General features: G+C 50.5%; 8 protein-coding genes across 8 annotated transcripts; all 8 read right to left on the reverse strand.

Annotated features, from left to right (window-relative positions):
* Positions 1 to 3,593: 3,593 nt before the first annotated feature.
* LMH87_007556 (uncharacterized protein) lies at positions 3,594 to 4,447 on the reverse strand (the record flags this gene model as incomplete). Its single annotated transcript, XM_056199457.1, has 2 exons — positions 3,594 to 4,028; positions 4,307 to 4,447. The coding sequence occupies 2 exons, from the start codon at positions 4,445 to 4,447 to the stop codon at positions 3,594 to 3,596; spliced, it is 576 nt and encodes a 191-aa protein (XP_056057904.1).
* A 1,753-nt stretch (positions 4,448 to 6,200) lies between these two features.
* LMH87_007557 (uncharacterized protein) lies at positions 6,201 to 6,967 on the reverse strand (the record flags this gene model as incomplete). The annotated part of the gene is made up of 5 exons (XM_056199458.1): positions 6,201 to 6,208; positions 6,275 to 6,391; positions 6,449 to 6,470; positions 6,553 to 6,725; positions 6,778 to 6,967. The coding sequence occupies 5 exons, from the start codon at positions 6,965 to 6,967 to the stop codon at positions 6,201 to 6,203; spliced, it is 510 nt and encodes a 169-aa protein (XP_056057905.1).
* A 1,028-nt stretch (positions 6,968 to 7,995) lies between these two features.
* Positions 7,996 to 8,959, reverse strand: LMH87_007558 (uncharacterized protein; the record flags this gene model as incomplete). The annotated part of the gene is made up of 2 exons (XM_056199459.1): positions 7,996 to 8,670; positions 8,735 to 8,959. The coding sequence occupies 2 exons, from the start codon at positions 8,957 to 8,959 to the stop codon at positions 7,996 to 7,998; spliced, it is 900 nt and encodes a 299-aa protein (XP_056057906.1).
* A 4,371-nt stretch (positions 8,960 to 13,330) lies between these two features.
* Positions 13,331 to 14,377, reverse strand: LMH87_007559 (uncharacterized protein; the record flags this gene model as incomplete). Its single annotated transcript, XM_056199460.1, has 2 exons — positions 13,331 to 13,349; positions 13,431 to 14,377. The coding sequence occupies 2 exons, from the start codon at positions 14,375 to 14,377 to the stop codon at positions 13,331 to 13,333; spliced, it is 966 nt and encodes a 321-aa protein (XP_056057907.1).
* Positions 14,378 to 16,761: 2,384 nt separating this feature from the next.
* LMH87_007560 (uncharacterized protein) lies at positions 16,762 to 17,629 on the reverse strand (the record flags this gene model as incomplete). The annotated part of the gene is made up of 6 exons (XM_056199461.1): positions 16,762 to 16,854; positions 16,935 to 16,994; positions 17,267 to 17,274; positions 17,337 to 17,354; positions 17,458 to 17,532; positions 17,611 to 17,629. The coding sequence occupies 6 exons, from the start codon at positions 17,627 to 17,629 to the stop codon at positions 16,762 to 16,764; spliced, it is 273 nt and encodes a 90-aa protein (XP_056057908.1).
* Positions 17,630 to 18,858: 1,229 nt separating this feature from the next.
* Positions 18,859 to 19,886, reverse strand: LMH87_007561 (uncharacterized protein; the record flags this gene model as incomplete). Its single annotated transcript, XM_056199462.1, has 4 exons — positions 18,859 to 18,870; positions 18,936 to 19,046; positions 19,264 to 19,269; positions 19,344 to 19,886. The coding sequence occupies 4 exons, from the start codon at positions 19,884 to 19,886 to the stop codon at positions 18,859 to 18,861; spliced, it is 672 nt and encodes a 223-aa protein (XP_056057909.1).
* Positions 19,887 to 21,438: 1,552 nt separating this feature from the next.
* Positions 21,439 to 22,329, reverse strand: LMH87_007562 (uncharacterized protein; the record flags this gene model as incomplete). The annotated part of the gene is made up of 1 exon (XM_056199463.1): positions 21,439 to 22,329. The coding sequence occupies one exon, from the start codon at positions 22,327 to 22,329 to the stop codon at positions 21,439 to 21,441; it is 891 nt and encodes a 296-aa protein (XP_056057910.1).
* A 960-nt stretch (positions 22,330 to 23,289) lies between these two features.
* LMH87_007563 (uncharacterized protein) lies at positions 23,290 to 25,272 on the reverse strand (the record flags this gene model as incomplete). Its single annotated transcript, XM_056199464.1, has 4 exons — positions 23,290 to 23,324; positions 23,390 to 23,446; positions 23,558 to 24,260; positions 24,322 to 25,272. 4 exons carry the CDS (start codon positions 25,270 to 25,272, stop codon positions 23,290 to 23,292), a joined length of 1,746 nt encoding a protein of 581 aa, XP_056057911.1.
* Positions 25,273 to 26,148: the final 876 nt, after the last annotated feature.

Raw genomic sequence — 26,148 nt, forward strand, 5'->3', positions numbered from 1 at the left:
GGTCGCCGGCCACGGATTCGCCCTGGCTATAGGCGTCTAGCACTCTCTTAGGTGGCAGCGTGTATATGACTTAACCTCCTTGTCGCGGAGGTCCTTAAGGTGACCCGCGAAGCCGGTCCTGCCTAGGTATAAGACCCTCTTAGCCCGCGATGCTGTGAAGTCCTGGACGGTCCCGCCCTTCTCCTCGAGCTTGATATTAGCCGCGCGGATATCGCTCTATAGTGTGTGGAAAAGTGTATCGCTAGCAGGCTGAGCTGTGTTCGACGTGAGCTCCCTGCCCTGCTGCCCTACTGTGGGCGCTTTACACGCCCTTTCCGGCGACGTGCCTGAATAGACGAGTTTGCAGTACTGTCGAAGAAGGGTTTTGGGCATGGTTATGGACGGGCGGCTCGATCGCATGGGCAGTGAAGACGGCGAACTGCGCTGCGATTTGTGCGAGAGAGAAACGTCCTGGCTGGCGCCGCCAACCGAGCCATATGAGACTACCCTGAGGCTACACTGTCTTGGCAAATTCGGCGACGGGAGCGGAAGATGGAGGCAGCGAAGGGATTTCACGCACTCAGGGAGAGCAGAGAAAAAGACGGGCACAGGTCGGTCCATACGAAGTTATAGTAGTTGCTTTCCTCCGGGAAGAACCCGGGCTGAGGCGGCGCGCAAAGTCGTGAGGCAAGTACACTGGCGGTACCATAGCTGTACAGTTGCGCATCTGAACAGTAACTAATCTTCATTAGTCCTCCGTGACGCGACGCTGCCATTTGCTCGATGATGAACATAATGCTCCACTCCTTCTCGCTGCAGTATACAGGCACACGGATATGGTACGCCTGCTGCACAAGAACAATGCTGATATCAACCACAAGATTGGATTGGAAACCACCGCACTACATATCCGCATTGTCAGTTCTGAGTTTTTCCTTCCCCTTTCCTTTTGCGGCGACATAACTATCGAATCGTTGTAAGATCTCCATCATTGCTACTCGCTGCGCCAACCACGCGGGGTTTGCCGATTATTTTATCAACAGTAAAACGCCTTCGTCAGCAGTATACTCTCTTAAAAGTACAGCTGACGTTCCAGTCCCAGAAACTATAAGCCAATATTTCGCACCCCAGATATCGTGCAAGTAAGCGGCTCACGAACCGCTCGTCTTATGTGTCGACGCAAGCATCTCGTCCTTGACCACGCCCTCGAGCTCCCCTCGGCATCCTCTCTCTCTCTCTCTACCTAGTTGTGTGTCGAAACGGGGCCCGTTGCTGCTTTTGCGCCAATCACGTCCCGTACACCGCGACCTGCTGGCCCCCGCCCGCAACGGGGCCCGTTCCGGGATTGTCATCGACCGTCACTACGCCTTTCGTACGGGCGACTATATCTACAATTCGGTCAAAATCATTCAACTTTTTTTGTTCACTTCTTTTTTTTTTTCACTTTTTAATTACACTTACACCTCTATTAGCGCCTCATTACCTACAAATCCTCAATAATAGGTGGGGCATTACTTATTTCTAGCTAATAAGATAATAGCTAGTCAACCAGCCAATTAGATATCAGCAGCTAGCTAGCCAACCAGCCAGCCAGCCAGCCAGCCAACCGCATGTCATTTTTTAGGAACGCGAGCTAGAGGGCGGCGCTATATGCTTCTTTTCTCTTATCTACGTTTTGCCTGAAAGATTTTGATTGTTACTAGTTAGGGTTCACCTCAACTTTTGTTATTCATGTGTGGACCGCGTTATCACTCTCGTTTCGGTGGCGATTGTTCTTGTCGTCGAGCTTCCTGCGGCGGGCTGCTCGGGGGAGAGTGCCGGGGGGACGTTCGAACGAGGATCTTTTATTCTGCCGGAGCATCACTAGAAGGGTTCGTGGTCTCAGAAGGGATGATTTGCCGAGCCAGATCTGCGTTAATGTACTTCTTTTTTAGGAGCGTGGGCCTTGATGCAATCTGTACCTGGGCACTTTTGTTGTTGGGACTCCCATTGCACGTGTATACGTGGTGCGCGCAGCGTTCCTCGGGTTGGTAGCGGGCTGTTCGTGCTGGTGGTTCTGTTGTGTAGCAGCGGCCTCGTCGTTCTCGTCCTCTCTGTTGTCGCTCTCATTCGCTCCTTCCTCATCAGTGGCTTGGTGTTCAGCAGTGTTTTGGACTTCGTTTCCCCCTCCTTCTAACTGTTCTTGGCTATCTGGTATCTCTTCAGTCCTTATTGGTTCGTTATCTTCTTCCATAACCGCCGCATTGTTCTATAGTTGTTCTTATTCTGTGTCTCCCATTTCCTCGTCTTCCCTTAGAGCGGTCAGGTAGTCCTCCTGTGGTGTTGTGGTGACGTCTTCCTCGGTCGTGCCCGCCATCACCGCGTTAACTTCATCCACTTTACTGTTTGCCGTGGCCTCGTTGGGCGTTTACGGGTTGCCCAGTGACTGAGCCATCACTTCTATGTTCTGTCGTCTATAGTTGTCTGCTCTGAGTTTCTTGGCGTGCGTTTTCTGTGACTTTGAGAGTTTGTGGTACGTAGCACTGCTCAAAGGCTGCGCGGTGGGGGCCGTAGCAGTTGGCACATTTCGGAGTAGTTTGGCAGTTTTCAGTGTCGTGCTCGGCATAGCTAACGCCGCAGGTTCTGCATGTCTCCGTCGCCGTCCACTGCACGGGCGGGTGGAATTGCCAGCACTTCTGGCACTGGGCGAGTTGTGGGGGCTTTGTTATGAAGAACGAATACGCTCTTAGGCTAACTAGTCTAAAGTTATCCTGTACGGGCTGGTCGAACGATATGATCAGAGTGGTCTTCGTCGGGTCATTGCTGGGTTTACTTGAGCGGCGCCACTGTACAGGGCTTCGAAAAGAGTGGCAGAATTTCAAGGATGATGCAGGGTAGGGTTTTCACGATGGCTCAGAAAAAACTCAATTAGCAAATCGGTGTGGAGATGATATGGATTCTCATTATTGTGGCTATCAACCCACGGAAAGACTTCCTGGACTCAACCGACAGCCCTCCCAAGTAAGCTGTCAATTCTATCCACGGCAAGTCCTCATGGACTTAAGTGGACTGCTTGCTCACCCTGGTGACCATCGTATTGTGAGTGGCTCCACATTGACAATATCGTACCATATATATAATTAGCAACTCTGATCGGGAACATCTGGTGTCGTTCCTAGATAAGCCTTGCTCGTCCGTTTCCCGCCAGAGTGCAGAATCAGGTTCATTAGATTTCTGCCGATGAGTCCATTCCCTCTATGTTTGGTATTTAGTAATACCAATTTGTCGGGGGAAAAAAGAGGAACTTCCAGCCTGTTTCCGGCTACGAAGGCTACTGATCTCTGGCAACTCATTCTGCTGAGACACGACGTGCTAGCGGCTGTGTACTCTGAGGTCGTCAGCGGCAAGCCTGAAGACTTCGTCGGCAACGTGGTCTTGCTCATCTCCGGTGGGCAGGTCTACAAAAACGCCTGTGATACAAACTCTCGGCCCTGCACAGCCCATCACAATTACCAATTACCGTCGCAAGTAGTCAATCAGTTTCCAGTCAGGTTTTACACATCGGTACTAGTTGGCAGACTGTCTGCTCCAACTTTTGTAACCCGCCAGAGCCGCGGGCATTGGTCTTGCTCCCTTTATAGCAGGGGCCGTCGTTGGGGGGCTTTTGGGCTGAGTGCAAATGTGCCGCAGCTCCTGCAGTGTGCAAGCGGGGTGACCGCCATCTTGCACGAGCCCCTGACGGCACAAGTCTTCGTAGTCTTCGTAGTCGGCATATTCGATCGACTGAGTCTGCGATCATCCGGTTTCATCGAGCGGAGCCCTGCTGGCTTTTGAGCCAGGTCGGTGATGCGCTGAGCAAGCTCGTTGGCATCGACCGTTTCTGAATCGGATTTGTCGCCGTGTTGGTCTAGTCTCTGGCAAATTCTCCCGGTCAACCAGGGTCGATCCGACGTCGATAGCTCCAGCACACCAGGCAGGTTTGGCAGGTTTGAGAAGCCATGTTCCGTCAAAAACTGGTCGAGCTGTCCGTCGTCGTAGGCGAGCAGGTTGGCGGCAGATACGGTGAGGTTCTGCTTTTCAGATTTAGCCAACAGCAATTAGAGAATGGCCCTGATGCAAGCGCTCCCCGTGAGTCAGAAGCGAGGAGGCGTGCTGGATCGCAACACCAGGAATTGCGATGGTGCGAGCCCACCTATGGATTCTGCCAACGGTCGGCCTTCCGCGCTGCCTAACAGGGAACCATTTTCAAATCTAATCGTGACTAGCAGAACCTTCTGCTTGTTTATTATTCTTCTCGATGGTTTTGGCCGCTATAATTCTCTCTCTGACCCCCTGATTGGTCAATTACCTCCCAGTTGGGTGGCGCAAGTTTTACATCATCAATGCCCGTAACCGTGACGGGAAGGGTCTGAAGGAGACGCAACCTGGTCGCGACACCCTGGTTCCAGGTTGCCTCTACCACCAACGCCTTGGTCGGTGCGAGAAACATGATGAAGATGAGGATGTTGATGACGAAATCAGTCTCGGTAATGCGGTACTAGCGAACCCGGCTTCTACTTATCTCTTGCCATGTGTCGGTATGTGAACCGCGATGAGCTCTTTTATGTCAATCCGATACATTCATTTTTCTCGTGGTTGTTCGAATCGAATAAAGCGTGAATGTGGCTTGAACAGAAAGTCGATTTGCCCGCACATATGTCTTGAATTGGGCGACCAACTGTAGTGAGTATCGCAGGGGCGAACCGAGATCTTGTGTGCTCAGCCCGCTGAACGGAGGTTGTAGAGGCACTCCAGCGCATCTAATAGGCCCGGAAGATCTACTGGCTGCTGTGCGTTCTCTTTTGACCCATTTGCCAGCAACGCCTGCGAGTGAATCGCCCGTAGTCTTGTCTAGCTACAGAACGCAGTGGCGCTCATGGCGATCGAATGGCTACCGTACATGGCTCCTTCGTAGCCCGTACATCAGTTCCACCCGAGAACCTTTTCGACCCGTTCGAGCACGTCTGTGCACCTCCGCTAAGGAACCCAGTCTGTTACATCTTGCTTAAAATAACCTCTACAGGCCAGTGCGAGGATACATCGAGAAGTTATGTTTCAGATGAGACAACTGTTCTACGTGCAACAGTGATGACAAGAGCCGCGACGATGCTAAGTGGCAAAAAGGTGATGAATAAATGATGGTACAGTAACCAGTTCAGAGTACATCTTCCCTCCCCCACTTCTCTTCCGAAGCGTGCTTTATCTTTTCCACAAATGCCTCGTGGTCAATGCGCCTCAAATCGGCAAACGAAGCCGATAAGAGGGGAGCCGGCACAGTATCGCCCCAGTTATCGTCAGAGTCCTCGTTATAGTCAGTGTCGCCATTCAAGTCGGAGTCCTAAGAGCTGCTACTTTCATAAAGTAATCTCTCCGCGAGACAATTTGTACATACGGTATTAGCCCCGTTGGCCTCGGGAGCTGCCTCCTTGCAGACCATGTTAAAGCGATTCTGCTGCATCTCTCGCTCCTGACCATCAAAGATCTTCAGTGTCTCGTTGTCGAGGTCGACTGCATATGCCCAGTCGCAAAGCTCGCGCTTGGCAAACGCATTATGAAGTCGCCCAAGCCGTTTGTCTTTCCCGAGCAATACCGGCTCGCTATCTACAATAAATGCGAATTCGCTGTCGTCACAGACGCGGTCTCGACCCTTTTCAGAGTATCGCATAAAGACATCTTCATACAGCAACGAGTACAAATTTGAAAGCAGTAAAGAAATGCCCGGCTATGATTCATGACCAGAACGATTTAGTCGGCCTTTTAGCACGCTGGTGACGATAAATTTATACACTGATGCGAGGCAACAGTTTCTTCAATGCATATAACTGCGATTGAGCAGTTTGACCCAACTGCGATACTCTTCACTTGAGCATTTCGCTCACTCAATTCGGGAACCACATTCTAGGCAGTATACATCTTCGAACCATGTTTGCTTGCCGGCGACAATTTTCCAGCGCAAAGGTCCGTCGCGTAAACAGGTTTTCGCTTCGCAAAGTTCCAGTAAGTTTTGGTGCATCCCTCTTTCTCCCTTTTGAAGGCGCCTTGTGACGGCCACACCGCCTTGTCTGCCGGGAAATTCAAGTTGTACACGCCGCAGCACGTCCTCTCACAAGCATTCGTCGTGCATCCACCTTTCACATTCATGGTTCGTGCAGCAAACGAGGGTTTTCTCAGGTTGAGCGAGTGTTCTACACCGACACACGAGGTCAAGTTCCTTGGCGATATCAGTCAAGTTTTTGAGGTCAACAGTCAAATGCACGTACGGAAAGCTTTGACGTACGGCAATCGTATGCTTGCCGCCAATACCAAGCATGAACAGGTATCTCTTCATCTTCCGAGTCAGCCCAAGGAACGACTGTCGCAAGTCCACAGACTGAGCGAAAATCGATGATGTCCACTGTGGGATTAGTGTGGCACTCTTCAGTACAGGACGCTCTCTTGCACTTGCACATACAGTGATTGGAGGCAATTAGCTCCTGCGAGCCATGGTGAGGCTGTCGCCCTGGACTACTTTTCTGCCCTGTCACAGTTGCCCTAGGCAGCTCTTCGGGCCGGTACATTCAAAACAACGCGTGCGTAGACACATTCCTCATCGGCAGCCCTGATTTCCAGGATTTGAGCAATCCAGCTGACTGACTTCGGACATGAGTCTGTGAGTCGCTCTTCAGGCGTATGACTGTTGGCAACAAACACGAAATCGTCGACACGGTATATATTGAAAGTGGCAGTGTCTTTGTAGGTTAGCCAGCAGAAGAATATCCAGACGCGACGTGATACACTCACGGTAACAAAGCGGATACTGGGCTAAGTCGCTCCATTCCATGCCTTGTTCAACAAGGTAGCTACGTTCAACACGGTAGTTGGTGCGCAAGGTGTCATATTGCTCTTTCCCAACGAGGAAGGACTGGACCAGTGTCTCGTCTTGGTCGTCGCTGTGCTCTTCTTTCCGTTTCTGCCCCGGAGGAGACTGCATATCAGTAGTATTTCGTATGGCTAAGCCGTTGATGAGTCCGTTGATGGCTGAGAGCCTGCCAACAATACCAATAACGGCAACCATGGAGCCAGAAAAGGCACTCAATATCGGTCTTCCAGAGGTTAAAACACCTATACAGAGACAGCAGCTTCGCCGCCTTCTTTGGGCCAGTACGCGCCGTTCAACCGACCAGCGTACGAGCCGACTAATGCAGCGGAAGATCGAGAAGCAATTTGATATCCAACGAGCCCGAATTTGCCTCCAAGCAGGTCAAATATCGAAGCTTGAGGCAAAAGCGAAGCTTATCAAACCCTTCAAACGCAAGTCAGTTAACACAAATCCCAATAGAACCTTCACTACAGTTATAGACGTTGAAACACCCGTTCTCAGCTAGAAGAGCAATTAACAGGCCTCCAATGCCGGCATACTATTGCACTATCGGAATAATGATTCTTTAGCTCCTAGGCTATCTATTGGTGTAATTTTCATAATTAGTTGAGTTTTAATGTATTTGTTATGAGGCAGTTACGCGGCGCCTCCTGGCTAGAGAACTTGGCCCGAAAGTGGGAATGGCCCGAAAGTGGGTTGTTGACGTTAAGCCATAGAACCATTCACGCGTCATTCCGGTGCCTCCATTTGCGATAACATCAGGTACATACAAGTATTACTTTGCAGGCCGGGACCCCCACACTAGCCAAGCGCTGCCCTACCCTGCACAAGATATCGGCACCCTTCGCGACGACACCTCAACCGGGTACAGCTGTACATTAATCCGTAGAAGGCTCGATAGCACGTCCAAAAGCTCACCCTAGGGCGCCAACAGATGTAGAAGTCAAATCAAATCAAATCAACTCAAATCAAGACGACGATACCTATTATTAACGCAAGGAACTTAATTTGTGGTGAATTTGAGTTGATTGATTACTAAGAAAAGAGTTGTTTTTTAAACTGAGGTTGGGGTTGATTGACATCAACCTGATTGACAACCTGGTGATTGACGTCGCGTTGATCGCGACCCTGCCCTCAGCTCATCTATTCCTGACGCTAGTACTGCGCAGTTTTTTCTTATATTCCAGATTCTCTGACGTCCTCCACCGTACCAGAATACCTGCCTTTTCCACTACATCTTCCAGCATGCCCATGTCCCCATACTGCGATTGTTTAGACAAGAAACCATTTTCTGGTGTGATCAAACAGTGCGGTTCTGTTATTGACGAGCCAAAGTCGACCAACTTGCCGTCGCAAAAGTTGTCCCTCCGAATGTCGGTGTTGTACACCTTGAGTCGATTTAGCTCTTGAATGTCCTTCCGGATATTCTCGATGATCTTGTATGTTATGCCTGGATCTGATGATGCCAGTTTCTTAATGATGCCCCGTATTGGTCGGCTCGTTATTGGCCTCCTCGCCCCCGGCGTTGGGGACGAGTTGGTAGAAGAATCGCTGTCGAGACAGTTCTCATCTAGATCAACTCCGTACTCGTCTAGCTGCTTGCGGTAGCAGTCATCAAGATAGATGAAGCCATAACATGGTATGGCTATGTCGCGTTTGGTCTTGCCTTGACTTTTGGCCATGTTTATTCGACCGTATGCGCGGCATTCGGCGTAGAAAGGGTCCAAGTGAAGCTCGGCTAGGCGTTTGGGATCTTTCCCTGACACATACGCTTCCCAGGACCATCTCGTGTCCTCTGCATTGTAAAATTTGAACTGAAATTAGTAGATCGTTAGTGTTTAGTGTAAGCGCGGTTATCAGCTCGAATTGGCCACCTACCACTTTCAAAGCATAGAGCTCCGACTCGATCCTAACCTTGAATACGTATCCCTGGCGCCCCGAATCAGAATCCCCCAACGGGGAGTCGGAGCCTGCATCGATCCTCCCTAGCCACTCAATAGGCGAATTGTGGTGGCGAAAGGCTTGCAGCTTTGGACCTCGGCAAGGAGGCAGCTCCTTTGGGTGTGCGGCTGGCCGCGGCCGCTGCATCTGCCCACTCTGCATCTTCTATTTTGAGAGCGAGCGCTGGGCTGAGCAGATATAAAAAGGTTAGGCCGCCTTGCTGCAGCCAGCTATGAGTCGCAAATTCTTTTAAGAGCTGATGAAGATGACCGGCGTGGCTGATGGGAGATCCTGCCCTCCAGCTTATCAGCATTACCCAACGAGGGGTACAGATTAGCGGGCCGCGGCCAACCAGAACGCGCCGTTTGTTTCAGGCCAGCTGTGGCAGACACAAGGTGAACGATCATGAGCAGCACAACAACAGTGCTCGATTCCTTAACATGGTCGAATCCTGAGGTTGAGTATGATGCTGACGGCAGCTCTAACAGTACAGCTTCCGACCTGCACATGGTAATATGGCATTCTGGCAAAGTCGAAAAGAGGATCGAGCATCCTCACCACAGCGTTGACGAGCGAGAGCACCATTTCGGCTCATGCAGCTCAGTGCACGCTGCATTGAGTTATGCCTCCCAAAGGGGGAGAACCATAATGAGTCCAGACGCCGGCGTGACCGCCTGCTGTCACAACCACGGCGTCTCTTGCCCAGCAAGCTGGATTGAGCGACGACGATTGCGCCACCGACCAGCGACACGCCGGTCATGGCGCGCAACAAGGAGATGCGCAAAAAGGCTGCGGAGGGCACTTGCGCCTATCGCTAGCGAGGATTACAAGATCGACTGCTAGGTTATTCCCGAGAGAACGCAGGCGGCATTACCCTTCGATACGCCTTGTACCGGGTGCTTGTTCAAGGTCTCCGGAGGTGTCAGGGGCAGCTGTCTCCAAGCGTTGTGACCATTAACGGCCAGGAATCCAAGTTTCGAAACTTTTACACTGGAGAGCCTATCTGGGAGATTGAGGGTTCCCTACATAGACATCCGTGGGACATGTACAGGGGTGTTGACCCGAGAGATGGTTCAATGTACTGGATGTATAATGGGCAGGAGGTCGTGGGCGAAGATGGTCAGCGTCTTTTGGACGGCCCGCCGTTGTATACGTAGTGACGTATGGGATAGTATGAAGTTTCCACTCAGCCACCAATACCTCCGTTTCCAACATGGTTCCGCAGCCAGTGTCCACTTCATCACTACGACCAACGCCAATATCAGCATAAAACTCTAAATTTATATCAATAAATGTAAACAGTCTGTAGATTGCGGTAGAATATTTCTTCCCCCTGACAATCTATTCTGACTATTTCATGCAGGCGCAAAAAATTCACAGAAAACGTGTGCAAGGAATTTCGAGCCTGGCTCATTACTCCTTTTAATCTAGCATGAAGATATGCCTCTTGAATGGGCCAACAAAGCATATAAGCTTTTAATGGCATTAGGGCTCTCAGCATGTAAAGCCGGACGAAACTCTTTACATGTGAAAAGCTAATGGAACAAATCTACATGCTCTACACCCGGCTACATTGCTTTCGCAAAGAGTATCTACAGTACCAATATTATACTACCGAGTTAAAGTTAGATGCGAAAATTCTCTTCGCGACGCTCCCTGCCTCTATGTCTAGGAGCTAGCAGTCGACCCCGATTGATAAGCTACGGGCCGAACGGGATTGGACAAGACGGAGAGCCTGTGACAGGTGCGAAGCCAGCAGAGCAGAAGCTGGCCGAGCAGAAGCCTCCAGAGCAAAAGACGGATTAAACAGCCTAATACTAGCAGTGAAAACAAGCCGAAAAGGTCCAGCAAAAGCTAAAAGTGCAGTTATCGTTGTGTGTTTACGCAGATTAGCTAGATAAGCAAGGCTAAAAGCACATGGGCATGCAGGCGGTTTTGCAAAATGTAGCTACCGAATGCTCTGTTCGCAGTGCGTACGGATAAGACACAGCAAGAAAAACTACTGTACGCGACCGGAGAGCAGGGGGGATGCCTACAGAATGGTATTGCGCAGTCAACGTGAGTAATCACTCAGTTCGTTGTCCGCGGGCTGCCTCTTGCCATGGGGAACAAGCCATAAATGTCTCCGTGCTTGCAAGCTCCCATCCTGTAACGGGCAAGCCGCTTGAGCGGCGGCTGTGCCGCCGAGCTTCTAGAACCTTCCATTGGCTCGACGCTTTAAAAGTGCTGATTATGCTCTCATATAGTTGATTCACTTTCTTTTCTCTTCATCTTGACAGAAAACAGCATAGGAACTAGATAGTTGAATCAACTCACTAGCGGCCTTTCACAAGTTGCAGTACTTACTCCGCGCAGGCCCGGTCAGTTATGCAAACAATTGAATTGCCTCCTCTGCACTCTGCTCCAGAGGCAGATATGGATGGCCAATCCTAAAGGCCTGAAAGAACTCCTCGAGCGGCTCCGATGCAGGTTGGTTGTTGGGCGCTTTCAATGCCTGGTCCCTTGCCGTTTCTCCTCATTTCCTCGACCTCAAAGATTCGACCCAAGCAACCACACTGTTCTCATTAGCTGGTCCGGGTCTTATTGCCTGTGAGCTTTTCGCATGGAGTGGACGGCCGGTCCACAAAGGCGATACCTTCGTCGCGCAGGTCCCATCTGGGTACGGCTTGGTGCGGTTCCAGGTAGTCGAAATGGCGAATGCCGAGTATAAGGAGATGATTTATGACTTTGTGGATTCCGATACAATGCTTGAGTACGAGAACCAAGTGCTTTAGGGCGACTGGCGCGAAATGGCTTCATCTGACAGCATCGTTGATCCTCCGCCGCCATATTCCGACATAGACACTCCCGAGCCGGCGCCTCCTCCCTATCTTGATGATGTGTTGGGTTTGGCGCTGAAGCCGTCTAGCTGTATCCGAAGCGGTTCTGGTACTGCTGGCCACCATGCGTCAACGGGATGACGGCCGCAAAGCCATGTTGCGGGCGAGCTCAAGGAAGGTTGGATGGCCGCCGGTCGGCTTGATAATGTCGCCATGCTACTATTTTGATCGAGATAGTGAAGTAATAGCCCTCTCCATACTCCTGTTATCTGAAGCGCGTAGCTATCCACTCCATGTGATTCCCAGCAACCCTAAGTGCTCACCTGTCTGCTATGGCTACTACATTGTTCACATCAAATACGTACATAATACAAGTCGCTGCAGATCCAAGTTTGATAAGCCTGCGTTATCGTTTCGCACCCGCACTTGTCACCTGCTGCCTACAGCGGGATAGGGACGTCAAAGTACAAACAAGCTGGTTACGGCGCGAGACAGTGTGTCCACTTCCATCATGACAAAGAAGATATCAATTCCCGAGCATCGTATCACAGCGCCAGAGCGGAACGTCAAGACTCAGGTTGCCTTCGTAGGATTTGACTATGTCTGTTTAGCCTACCACTTAGGCGACGTCGTGGCTGTGGTTGCGGCTGACGTTCGGCCTATGTGGCTGAAGGTTGCTACCCCCAAGAGTCTGCTGCATTTAAGGAGCTGTCATTCGTCACATTCTAGCAGATGGTAGAAGATCAGATCTTAAGGCGGCCCCCAGCCCTTATTCAGGATATCGAGATGGAAGAATTGTCCACCAGAGGTCAGCTCCAACATTGTGGATCACCACGAACCAATGCGACCGAGCAGCGCCGATATCTTTCTCAAGTGAGCCGCAAGTTCATCTTTCAAATGCAGGCAGCTGTTGATGGAGTATACAGTGACTCTTTGTTTGAAAGTGCCAGAAGTGGTGAATGATACCGCACACGGCTGCGAGCCCGAGTGCAAAAACACGTTGTCGAGCTTCGGTGAGACTATGAGGCAGCAGGGGAGGCGCAAGATAATTGTGGACGCCACTTCCGAGGAGCAAGAGCTAGCGACGAACGAGATATCGCGTTCTCATTTTATCGACTTGGCCAAGGAACGAATTCGACGAAGTACAGGCCGCGAATTGCCGGGCACATTCAAACCTGTGGTCATCGGCGAACTCTTTGTCGAGCAATCCAGTTTCATATGTACCAGATCGTAATTCGCTGGAAGCTTTTTCCGGGCAATCCATGTCGACATCGATCTGCATGATACGCAAGCCATTGTATGAATGAGCAAGTAGAAATCTGTCTGTTCATGCTTGCCCAAAGGCTGCGAGGAACGGCGGCAAGAACACGCCCCGCCTCGCGCCAGACCGTGGCAGCCTGACACAATTCGTACGCTGGGCTTCCTTCTGGAGAGTGTATTTGATCGTGCTGAGAGGAACCTCTGGGTGTTGCTTATGTACCCGTTTGGCGCCCCAGCCGATAGCGCGTAGCTCACACAGCCGGGCTCGAGTCTGTGGCGAGAGCTCCTTGCCTCGAGGCATCTTGAAGGTGTTGATAGAATACAAAAAAAGGGGTAACCTTCCTGACTAAAAGCGGCCTCTTAGGTTGTGCCGGCAACGTCCTAAGTAGGAAGGTTTGTTGTGTGGTGACCTGGCAGACGTTGAATACTTGTTGCCAGCCACTGTGTATATTTATTAAACTCGTAGATAGGTGCTAATGGCAACAGAAAAACGTTACTCTGTAGCCTACTATATCTCCCTGTTTAGGTGCCGACGGCCTTGTTTGCGTTCATACCTCAATTTCTTCCTCTTGCGCTCTTGCCGGCAGCTTGCGACTACGTCATCGACTAGCTTTCTTTTTGCCGTTGTGTACATTAATAGTAGATCTTCAATTTCGGCTTCCCCATTCTTCTCGGCCATGTGCATTGACTCTGTAAGAGTATTCTCGCTCGTAAATCCAAGCAGTTGCTCAACCAATTCCAGTTCACCGCATGCTGCAGCACATGCACACAAAGTATGGATTTCCCGTCCACCGTCTTTGCAGCGATGACTGCCGAAAACATGCCCAGCACTGCTTTCCTCTAAAAGATCTTCCACCAGAAAACGCGAGCCATGTGCCCAAAGTAATGAAATAGCATCAAATGATCCGGCCTCCAAAGCAATACTAATTGCCGTCAATGACTGGTCATCTTGGGCTTGCTTGTCGACCCGCCCATCATCGAGAAGGGCTTGTATCGCTGCGACATGGCGATTTTCAGCGGCCAAATGTAAGGCTGTCCGACCGCAGTTGTCTGTTGCGTTGACATCGATGTTTTCCGAGGCGAGCAGCATCTGAAGGATCTCGAGATCTTCCCGTTTACAGGCTTCAAAGATTGGCAGACCGTAGTCGAAGCCTCGAACACCGTTGACTTCGATGTCATCGCGCTCGAGTAACTTTTGCACCACTTCTGTCTTGCCTTCGGCTATTGCCAGAGTAAGAGGCGTCCATTTCTCCTCGTTTCGCACGCTCAGGTCAATCCCGCGACTGTCAATGAGTGCCAATGCAATTTCATCTTTACCACACTCGATCGCATATAGAAGTGCGGCGCCATAGTCAGCCTGAGACTCAGGCGTACGAATTTCGTTGCTTTGTAGAGCTTTGATGTCCTGCGCGCGCTCACGTTCAATCAAATCATGGAGATGATACCTGGCAGTTCTTTCCGTATTTCGTCGCAAAAGGTCGTTCCGCAGATATCCGCGCATTGTACGGCTCGCTTGACACAGCTCGCTCGCAGCTTTCATCGGCAGGAGCCGAGAGATTTCCAACCATAGCTCAGCTGGAAGAGCAGGGGGTCTCACCTCTACCGCCATCGGTTGCGACACAGGTGTTCTCTTTTAGCAAGCCTCGGCCTTTGTTGTCTTATTCTTTGTCGTTAGGGAATAAGAAAAAAATCGGTGTTGGTTGGGATGAACTCCTAGATGTGCAAAGATGAAAAGGGGATCAGGCATCCTGCTCCGTGGTCGTGGTTACACATAACCTGACCGAGCTCCACCAAGTTAACCTGACCAATAAGAACAGAAGAATGATTAGTACTCAATATACAGAATACAAAATATACAAGTGAGCGCGATTAAAAAAGTTTCGGTTCTACCTCGGGCTGGCCTGACGCAACGCACCTAGAGCATTTATGTCTGATCGTATAACTCTCGCTGCATTATGATCATACAATGAGATTAATGGTGAAGCTTCATTGCCCGACATTCAAATTCCCCACAGCCACGATAGTCTGCTATGACACGATATCGGCGTAGTCAGGCTGCGCAAAGTGCCTGCGAGTGGGCCCAGACTTTGTTAGATTGGCCACAAGCTGCACGATGATTTGACGCTAAAATATGCGGATATGAAGGAAGCCGGTTAAAGCGATACCCCGCTACAGTGATTAGGGCGTAGGGTAGTGAACGAGATTAAGACGAAGCAGAGCAACAAACAATAGAATCATCAGATTTGCTTAATAAGTTGCTACACAGATCTTGTCTTAAATTAACTACACTCCCGCGTATCTAACAGACTTCAGGGGCATTCCGATCGGGTAAGACGGGGAGTACATGGACGGGCTGAATCGAATGTATTGCTACGACCGAGGGCTCACAGGCAGCGCAGGCTCAATTTACAAGACGTAGTTAGCAATTAACGTCCGGGTGGCGCGCAGACTTGAATGTAACAGTCCGCTGACTCAGCATACCTAGCCACTATAGGGCCTTGATGACTCAGCCTCGTGCCAGCACCGAACCCCTCACTGTTCGGCCACGAGAGGGCTTCTAGGCTATAAGCTTAGTTATTTTGCGCAAGCAGTAGCTAGATTCCATCAATAAGACCGCCTTCTCTGTGCCTCACGCCCTGCCGGGTTATCTAAGTGAATAAACGTTACATTGAAATCGCAGGTGTAGGGCAGTCACTGCACCAGGTCAGCTGTGAAGATAGGCAGCAGCTATACCGGATCAGTCGTCCTGCGAAGGCCTGTATCAGTGTCACTGCGCTGAGCGTTGTAGGCGCAAATAATAAAGCACCCCATAGTACTACACGAATACACTAATACTTAACTGATAACGTGAAATCGCGGTTCTTGTTAGTGTTCGATACTTGTAATAACTAGAACGTTGCTATCCGTATCGGCCGCCAGAGCTACTGTGGTCTTGCATCATTGCTCATCAAATGATGCAAGATAATAAAGCCATCACAGGCGCTGCAAACTGCGATTTGATCGACCTGCATCTGCGGACGGAAGTTGAGGGACTCGATCGTGCCGGCAATGAGGAGACTGATGTTAGAAATGATGATGAAATTAATGATTAGGAAGTTGGCGACGATGGTGTAGATGACAATAGAAGCAAACCTCCAATCGACTTCAATATAGGGCTGTACTACGCAACTGGTAGCGTTTTGGGATCTGCCATGTCTGAAGCGCAGAAAAGGCTGATACTCGCGTTTCTCCTAGACAGACCGAAACAGCGATGCTCTTCCAGATCATCCATTCGGTGCTCAACTTCAACCCAGATCCAGGAGCAACCGCCCTCAACGCTCGACGAAGTTCGCAGCACGGTTTGGCGCGCTCGTCGCCATATGATAAACTCCTCAACCTGCAAAACCATGGCGGCCGCGCAATCAAGCGTGCCGCCATTTGCACTGTGCTGCATTTGGGCGATGCGGTCATTCAGCATCGCGGAAAAATGTCACAGCCCATGACGATACGTATCGCGAGGGTCTGGTGGTGGTGGTTGAAAGCCGCTTGATTGAATGAAGTGATCTGGATCTGCAGTGGAGGATCTAAGTTAGCTAAGAGTGGACCTATCGTGGATTTGGGCCAATAGGAGCCCTGTATTCAGTGACTGCAGCTGGTGGCTGCAACAGCGATAATATGGAACGCTAAGTGTTGGTTCAGATAGGCACGTATTAATACGATAGTTGGTGATAGAATAGGTTGATTCATGGTGTTGCTAGTCTATGGTACAATACTCGTTTGTGGCCTCCCAAAGCTCTGTGGAAGCCATCGTACAAAAGGGGGTCTATCACCCATTTACGCCAATCAGAGGGCCCCATTCCTCGCCTCAGCCAGCAGCTGCCACCTGACGTTGGGCAGGCTGCAACACTAAGCCTTCCTCCGTTTCCGCATTCGCTGATGCTCGTGCACACATTTGGCAGCCGGTAATGGCGGAGGATCAAGGCTCAGCAAAACGTTGAGCTAAAGTAGTATCAGTATACCTAAGTTCACGAGTTCTAAGCAGAACAGACTGATAATCCAATAAGCATTCGCTCCTCTACCTTCTTATCAAATGAGTCACATGAAAACCCAGCGCCCGGGAGACGGCGACGGCGGAGGGACTGACAACGGTCATGTTGCTTCGGATTAGCCAGTGCAAGAGATAATAGGCGATGAGATAATAGAAGGGTAGTAGTACTTTTGGGTCATGTGGGAGCCGTCTCTTGGTGGATGCTAGAGGGGCGAAGCGGTTGATCGAAGACTGGGAGTCTCGCAAAGCAAAAACCTGAAAACGCTCTGTGAAACGAATTGAACGTCAAACAGGGAGAAAGTCTGGCAAGGCGAGCACAGAACTCTAGGAAGTTACTGAATCTGATTTTGCCCTTTAAAATACCACGTCCGCTCATATTCTTAGCACCCACTTTGTGAACAATGCACCAAGGACCGACCACAGGCCGACCTACCTACCAAATGGGACACATCTATCATGAGAGGCATCAAAACTAGATATCGTCTTTTAGAGGTCGCCGTCAACCTTCTCTGCCACAGAAGCTACGAGGAACGATGCAGCCGTGGCTGATGTACAAGGAAGGAATTCTTTCGGTGGTGCTGTATCGCGGTCTCTCTCTCCTTTGGGCTTCCTTTTTGCACTGCCCGCGACTTTGTCACGAATTAGATTTCAAGAAGAGACTGAAAGCTAACCTGGGTCTTCGCCTCCCATTCGTGGCTACCACTTACTTGATCTGCGCGCCTCCATGCGGACACAGCTGGGCAGTTGACTGGGCTTATGTGATCGAATGCAAGCCAACAGAAAACTCTTATGCGCATTGGTGGTATTTGATAAGATACAACCTTTCACAAACTCCGTCTTCTCCTACAACGATTCGAAATGCATTGAGCTGGTCAGCTCTGGTGAAAACCCGGCTTCGCGCATATAAAGGATGAATGCACAAGACGTAACAAGAACATGAATTGTGCGCCTCGCGTCAGGTAGGTCTACTTCATGAGAAGACTGTAGGTGATTAGAGTCGCTTTCCTGCATCTATATGACTATCTTACTGTATAGGTTGTAGTGAGCTTCTTTGCACACTCCGCGTGCCTTTTAAGCGTCTGCGTGCCTTTTTAGCGTCCGCGTGCCTCTTTAGTGTCCGCGTGCCTTTTTAGCGTCCGCGTGCCCTTTTAGTGTCTGCGTGCCTTTTTAGTGTCTGCGTGCCTTCTCATCCGTTTCCTGCTCGCGCACCTATTTAATAGACCCTATTATATATGTCTATAGTGAAACCTACTAGTATCTAAGTTTCAAAACCCACAGAAAGCTCCCATACAAGCGATACTATCGAACTTGGGTTAGCTAAGCATCCCATACTATAGCACTTGGCTTGCGCGCTGCTCTTCATCGCCGTCGGCAACGGTAGCTGGGGAAGTGGCGGTTGTTGAAGTTGTGGCTGCCTTTCAGCGATGCTGCCACCGCGACACCCCTGATCCCATGTGTCTGTAAGCGTGGAATGATCATTATAGTTCAAATTCTGTAGAGCTGGGAAGCGTCCTGGAACGGTGGCGAGTTACAAAAGGTTACAGTCACGAGACGCCAATCTCGGCGGCGGCGGATTCTTTGCGGTACGGGGGCTTGTGCATCCAGACCCTGCGAGGCGGCGACCTGCGTACCTCGTACCGCCAAGGGTGCCACCGAACATCAACCCTCAAGGTACGAAATCTGCTTGGCATAAATTAATAGGGTTGCATAGGTAATGCGTAACTTGAGCATAATTGTGTTCTGCATCATGTATCTGTTCTAAGTAAAGCCCGCGATCATAAGCCATGTTCATCGCCATTCTGTTTTAGGTTGAGGTGCGGCGGCCCAGACCACTCGGCAAGCCTGCTCCCGCTGATGACCAAGCATAGCAGACAGAGACATTGCCAGTAGTCGGAGCGTCGGCCAGAGAGACTGTCTGAGGAGGAAGCAAAGTTGCTGATGAACAAGATCTCTTGTCAGGTTTGGTCCTGAATCACACGTAGCCAGTTAGCTTCCTTCCATACAAGTCGCATCCATGTTCTTCCGCGCTTACATTGTTCAGTAGGCGCGTCAGAAATTGCTTCATATTTTCAAGCGATTGCTTCGCATCTTCGCCGCCATCGTCTTTAAATCTGTGAAGCAGCTCGTGGATTGTGACGAGGATCTCGTTCACGTCCACGTCAGCAGGATTTTCTTCATCGAGGAGTTTGCTACAGCGAATTCCTATGAGATTGCAGGCAATGGTGAAGGCTTTTTGATCGTTCTCTGGCACAACCAGCAGCAACCAGTTATAACCCTCCGTACACCAAGCCGTACTCCTTTCCCAATTTCGCAAATATTGGTAGCAAAGACCAATAATATTCGCAGCTTTAGCAGCGTACCTTACGCTATCAAGAGTGAACCGTTCCATATTGCGTGCCTCACGCAAACATGCCAAACCCTTTTCGATCGCAGCATATACCTTTTGATGATGAAGGTAGACTCCAGCCTGCTGATGAAATGCGATTGTCTTCGCAAAGGGAGTTGTTGCAATTTCGTTCAACTTCTCAACACACACATAGGCTCCTTCCCCGTCAGATCTGGACAGGTAGATATTGCACAGCTGCATGTAACATTCGACTTTCGTGTCCATAGCGAGTTTGCAATCGCGATCTCCAAAAACGGAGAGAATTTCCTTGTATTTTCGTTCGCGATATGGGGATTCAGGCTCCTGCGCAATGCGCAGAAGGAGTAGTCTGGTCATGTCCGCATTATGAGGCTGATGCGGGCCCAGAGTTTGACCGAGTTCTGCGATAGCATCATCCATTGCTTGCAAGCGTTCCCAAGGAGGCAACAGAGGCACCGTCCACATTGTTGTGCGTGCGTTAACCTCTGATTTAGACGTGTGCTCCCAGTCGGCCAGCCGGGCGTTCCTGAGATCCAGGAGTGTGCCACCCTCGACTTTACGAAGTTCTCTCATGGCTTCTAGGCATCGGTCGGCTTCAAATAAAATATCCGCAGACATGATGGTCGATGAAAGACGTTAGATCGGTTGCTTCAAGGGAATGGCAAGACGTGGAGTACTTATTTGACTCCGGTACGAGTACGGGCTGCTGTCAATTGTCGGTGAACAACTTGGTGGCTCGCTGCGGCCACCATCGACCAACCTGGCTTGAACGAGTGCGGACGTGGCACTGACCTTCAGTTGTGCCCAACACTTTGGGCATAATGCGAAAACTGGATCTTGGACCTACCTCATTCTATTTCACCGCCCCAGGGCGAAATGTGCAGGCAAAGGCAATTCTTCTTCGACGCGCCACCGGCGTCCAAGGGTGACCCTGCAAGTTGTCGCAGACGAGGAAGAAGCCCGTCATGGGCTTCATGCACCATTGTTTGCTGGTCAATTCAAAAAGGCGTGCGGCATGAGCCGAAGTCTTTTGGAAGCGACACTCACTACCCGTTGGCGATGGAATGTGAAGCGGCTGGCATTGTGCTGGTCTACATCCTCGCCAACCAGATCCGCCTCTACACAATATATACAGTCAAGACAGCTACACTGCTTCGTTTCGATAGTATAGATCGGGAAACTATGACATAACCCATGAAAGGCCCGAAAGAATATTACTCGAATGGCTGCCCGACTAGTCCTGCGGCCATCGTGGCCAGTGAATAGCGCACGAGCACACTACCACTATAGCTGCCAGCCTATGTCCAACGCGGCACTGATGGGCATGAGTTTTATGCACGCACGCCACACGGATTCATCGTTTCCGGTGCGGTGAAGGATAGTCAGAGCTAGCCAGCTGATCGTCTCGGTGCAGATCGTTGCGACAAGGGGTCTGTAGTTGAGAGGTGCGTCTTCGTCGGGGGTTTCGAAGAAAATGCTGCTACTTTTAGCACCGGAGACCAAACTTTGAACAGACTAGAGTGTCCGCTAGTTACAGGCAAAAGCCATGGTGGCTGGCTTACTACACGCCACACAACCACTGGCTGAGACGGCTCACCTCGGGGAGAGGTACGTCCTCTGGAGTCATTCCCAACAAGGCTGCCACTGGTTGGTAGTAGATAATCTCGGATGTGTTTGCGCCTTCTGTTAACCCCTTGTGCATGATGGAGATGGGGTGAGGAAGAAAGGCAATAGGGAGAGGACGGCTGCGCTACCCAGTCTGCCAATGGCGTAACCACCCAGTTATTGACAGCGACCACAAGGCTCTTTTCCCCGCAGCCTGGTTGAAAAAGCGCACTAACTGCGAGGTGAGTGTCCGACTTACAGCCTCGTACCAGTACTGGCGCCGACGTCAATACCTCCACGGCCAAGAGCGTCCACGTATTTACTTGAATGAAGATTGCTCTTGGGAAGTTTTCTACCTAAGATAACATTTTATTTCTCAATCACTCTGCATCGAACCGAAAAATGAAAAGACTAAACGGCGGTCTCAAGCTGTAAGAAGCTACAGCGCCGTATTATCTATCATAACCAAAGCCTCATCACGATCACAGCTTGTCCTTGGCAGCGCACAATATGTCAGTGTATAGGACCTGCACAGTAAATGGATCTCCACTTACTTGAATTGAAACTATATAATTTCTTCCCCAAACTTGCAAAGTTCGGGAGATGTCTCTGCGGTGTCATCGTGCTCCGCATCTTCTGTGTTTTCAAGCAGCTCAGTTGTGGTCTCGATGTACTTCTTCACGGCGCTGCTTCGGAGTCGCCGCCATGAAAGACCTTCCGCCCGCCAGTTCTTAGCTGTTTTAAAGTTCTGCACACGTCTGAAAGCAGCAGCAATGACCAAAATAACCTGGATACCCTGTTCTATGCAGTCATTGCATTTCTCGTGCAGAAGACTCATACACTTCAAAGACACCTTCAACGCAGATTCGAATTGCTTTTGGACGTTGTGCGCGGCGCCTTGCAGCCAAAACGCACAAAGCATGTCATGATCGTTTCTGGCGATTTGTTCCAGCCTGTCGGCGGCCTGCATGGCAACCTCTCCCCGGCGTGCGTAGAGGTGAAGCTTGCAGAGCTCCAGTATGCATCCAAAGCGAGCGAACTGCACAAGGTTGTTGGGTTCTCTACCGTTGCGTTTTCCATTGTCGTGTTTTTCGATGCGGAAAAGGATAAGCTGACAAAGTTGGAATCTGTAATTGACCTCTTTTTTAGGATCCCATGCAAGACGCAGAAAGTCTAGGAACAGTGCGGAAGGATGATATTGACCGTGAGTCGATTTCACCTGCATGATTCGGTCATCCAATACTGGCAAGCGTTCCTGCTCAGGTAATAGCCCTAGCCATTCGTAAAATTTTTTGGGGTTACGCCATTGTTCAATGCCCGGTCTCTCAATGTCCGCTCTCTCAATGTCCGCTCTCTCAGTGTCTGCTCTCTCAGCGCTCGCAATGGACAGACGAAGTTCCTTTGAATGCTGCAACACGTGGTCGGCTTTTGCCTCGATGTCGGGGGATATAGACATGGTGGTTGATGAACAGCGCGAGTCGATGAACAGCACGAGCTGTTGTCTTTAGAGAAAGATACAACAGGGTTATATAGTTATTCGAGACCTGGTCCGAATACGAACCACTCTGAATGTCGGTGAAAAAATTGATGGCTTGTTGATGCCCAACCTCCGGTCAGCTTTGCTCGAAACGAGGCAATGTATTGCACTGGTACAGGTAAGATTCCGGGAATGTTCCGCGGCGGAGGTTTCCTCTGGCGCCGGACAACAAATATCAAAAAGTGCAAAAAGGGGACTAGAAAGTCATGTTGCCCGTCACTAGGGGCAGGTCTTTTGATTAGGGTCAAGGAGGGACGTTGCCTATCCGGTGTAGGTGTGCTGGTGATCTCGTCCCGCTTGCTCGCCAACCCGCCTCGCCAGCTCTGTCTGGCCGATCCTGATGGGCGATCCGCTCGCACCACGGTCTCTGGAGTCTCATAACAAGATCGCTTCATTACATTTCTGCTTTCCTACCTTCTGACTAACCAGCCTGGACCAGTGGCCAAGGCTGTCTCCTGCATGGAAGGAGCTGGAAACCCAGGTGCTGCCCCGTTAGGCAGCGTTACTGAATGCGGACTCTAACCCAGACTAAGCGCCATGCCCATGCCTCCTGGTTCAACTCCTGGTCTAGCTGTGTGCGGTGCCAAAAATAGTTCCTGTTGTCTGGTCCTGGAATGTCGCCCGTAGAACCGAAGATTAAACTTTAAAACAGGCCATCATGGCCGCTAGTTATGAGTAAAATTTATGGTGGTTGATTCCTGCTACACGTCTACGCCAACAAAGACCGGGGGGCTTCCGTAGCTTGATCGGACAACCGACCGCGAGGTGAGTGTCCGAATACGCCCGGACTGCACGCTCTATCACTTTGCAGTGAATCTAAGACCAAAAGAATCAAATTGCGAGCGTAAAATATGGAACGCGTCAATACAGCGCTCTATATCATGACAAAAGTCGCATGAACATCGCATCGCGTCCTTGATCGCGCACCATGCGTCAGCGTCTAGCACCTACAAAGCAATTAGATCTCAATGACACTTACTGGATATTGCAAGAAATGAGAAAGATTTCTCCCAAGAGGCAGCTTCAGCCTCCCAGGCTTTTGATGTTTGGAAGTCTCCCACATGTTCAAAAACATAGCCACAGAGAAAAGCAGCCCCCAAACCCAACATCATACAATCAGCACATTCCTCGTGCAAACGAGTCATACACTTCAAGACCGCCTCGATCGCGGGTCCGAATTTCTTTTGAACACTGAACGCGGTGCCTTGCAGGAGAAACGCTTCCATCTTGTCATGATCATCCCCGGCGACTTGTTCCAGCCTGTCGGCGGCTACCATGGCCTGCTCTCCTTGGCGGCTCAGGATTGATAGCTGGCAGAGTTCCTTTATGGCTTTATGATGAGCAATAAGATAGTCGGCGTGCGCTGAAATGTCTCCGCGTTTGCGAATGCCGCGGCGGTTTGCAATGTTGCCGAGTTTGCGAATGCCGGCGCGCTTTGCAATGTCGCCGAGTTTGACATTGCCGCCGAGCATGTTGTCAAGCTTTCTTAGACGGGAAAAGATATCTTCCAGTCGTTCGAGTCTGTACTCTGCCGTATTTCCGGAGACGTAATCAAGGCGGTTATATTCCAGCAGTAGTGTGGTGGGATGATCTTCACTTAAAGTCGCTTTCGCCTGCGCGATAAAGATATCCAATGCTGGCAAGCGTTGCTCTCCAGGAAGCTGCAGCAATCGCGCCAGAACTGATGCGCGGCCAGAAAATTTCGAAGCAATTTCGATGGCCTCTCTGTCAATGGCTGTGTAGGAAAGACGCCGTTCCCTCATCTGATTCAACACAAAGTCGGCCCTGGACTTAATCTCGGGTGATACAGTCCCAGACAAGGTTGAATGTGAGCTGCGCAAACCATCATCCTGTGCACCGGAGGTCAGCCGCCAGCCAAGGCAAAACAGTTTGATTCTGAGCTACACTTACTCGATTGCTAGCCAGCTTTTCTTTGAGAATTCCTTCACATGCCTGCAGGGTCTTAAACTCCTGACCCTCTGCATCTGCAAGCAGCTTGGAAATGAGCTGGATGTGGTCCTTCAAAATGGCGGATGAGACTGGTGGAACGAGTTCTTGGATATCAAGAAGGCCCTCGCGTTGTAGAATAGCAGTTTCCAGCCTACAGGCTGTTCTGGTGCAAAAGGGCGAGTTCTCTGGCAGAATATGCCGCATCCAAGACAGAGCCTCCGAGAACCAGTCCGCAGCTCTTCCAAATTCCTGGAGAGACTGGAGGGAAAGACCGACGAGAGAGGCAGCCTTATGAAACCACAGTCCTTCATCGATCGCCCCGATCCAGTGACTTATACATGCCAAAGCCCATTCAATCGCAGATCGGAATTTCTCTTCGTACAAATGCGCTGCAGACTGCAGGTACGATGTAATTGAAATGTGCTCAGGTTCTCTGGTAATCTGTCTGAGCTTCTTGACGTGCTCGGATAATTCGGCGATATTGTCTTCCCCAATACAGATCTCGCTGAGACATATGTGGCAATTGATGCGGATGGTGACAGCCAACTCGTCGTCACGGCCCTCATAGGAGGACAAATAGTTGAGACACTCTTGTCGTTGGAAATCGTCCTGTAGTTGATAGGGAACACGCAAAAACTTGAGTATGGCCACTTCATCATGATTATCGCCCAGAAGTGTTTCCGCTTTTTCGATAGCGTCATTCAATTCTAGCACGCGTTGCTCAGGAGGTAGCACTGGCAACAAATTTGCTACTGCTAGGACGTTGCCACTTTGAACACGACTGCGGGCTTTCTCGATAACATTGGCTCTCACCGTAGCAGGTTGGTCGGATGGCTGGTCGGACGTGGTACCGCGGAGTTTTTGCAAGACTTCGAGGCATTCGTCGGCTCGAGATAGAATATCCTTGGACATGATGATTGGTAAACGAGGTAAAATCTCTCCTTAACAGAAATGTACAAAAATGTACAGAAGACACGGGCCATTTATCCAGTCCAGATACGAGCACGAGTGCCGTGAATTGTCGGTGAAAGATTTGACGGCTCACTGGTGCCCAATGCCAACCAACCTGCATGGTGCTGCGCCAAGGAATGCGGATGAGAGACCAACTCAGCTCTACCCAGCACTCTGGATATGACGTGGCATTTCGGACCCTGTCGCTTTTTCAATCTATTTCATGCCCCGTGGCGGATTGCGCAGGCGCAGTGCAGCTCCTTCGGCCGCTACTGTGCTCTTCCCGAGCAGCTCGAATCTGGAAACGAAACATGCCCTCGAACACTTCCCGAGGCGTCGCTCTACGGCGCAATCGAGCCGGATGGAAGGATCGCAGCTCAGGAGTAAGCGAAAGTGCGTAAATCTGCGGAGTTGCCAACCTACCAGAGTATGGGCTGATCGTCGTGACTTGCATCGCTGGAATACGGAAACACGCCCGCCTGCACCGGGGTATGCGAGCCTGAATCGAGGCCACACCGCGTACTTCTAAATATGGCTCTTGCTCGAAGCGATTCGAGACTTGTATGGTGCGATCTGCAAGTTAATTATATTGCTGTCTTGGTCAGTTCACAGTGGAAATGGTCAGCAACGGAACATCAATCGGTCGGCACCACCGTGCAGCCGGCTGGATTACAGGGTTACACCTTGAATTCAGAACATTAGGTGCGTGTGACCAATAATATTGCACCTAGTGCCACTGTGGCTTGTGCTAGCAGATATGGTCTGCCGGATGGGCTTTGCTTGTTCTCCGGGTGTATTAATGGCTGTGGATTAATCTCGCGAGGGGCCTCGGCTAAG

Source organism: Akanthomyces muscarius (genome assembly GCF_028009165.1).
Source record: "Akanthomyces muscarius strain Ve6 chromosome Unknown contig_11, whole genome shotgun sequence".
In the NCBI taxonomy this organism is placed as follows: Eukaryota; Fungi; Ascomycota; class Sordariomycetes; order Hypocreales; family Cordycipitaceae; genus Akanthomyces; species Akanthomyces muscarius.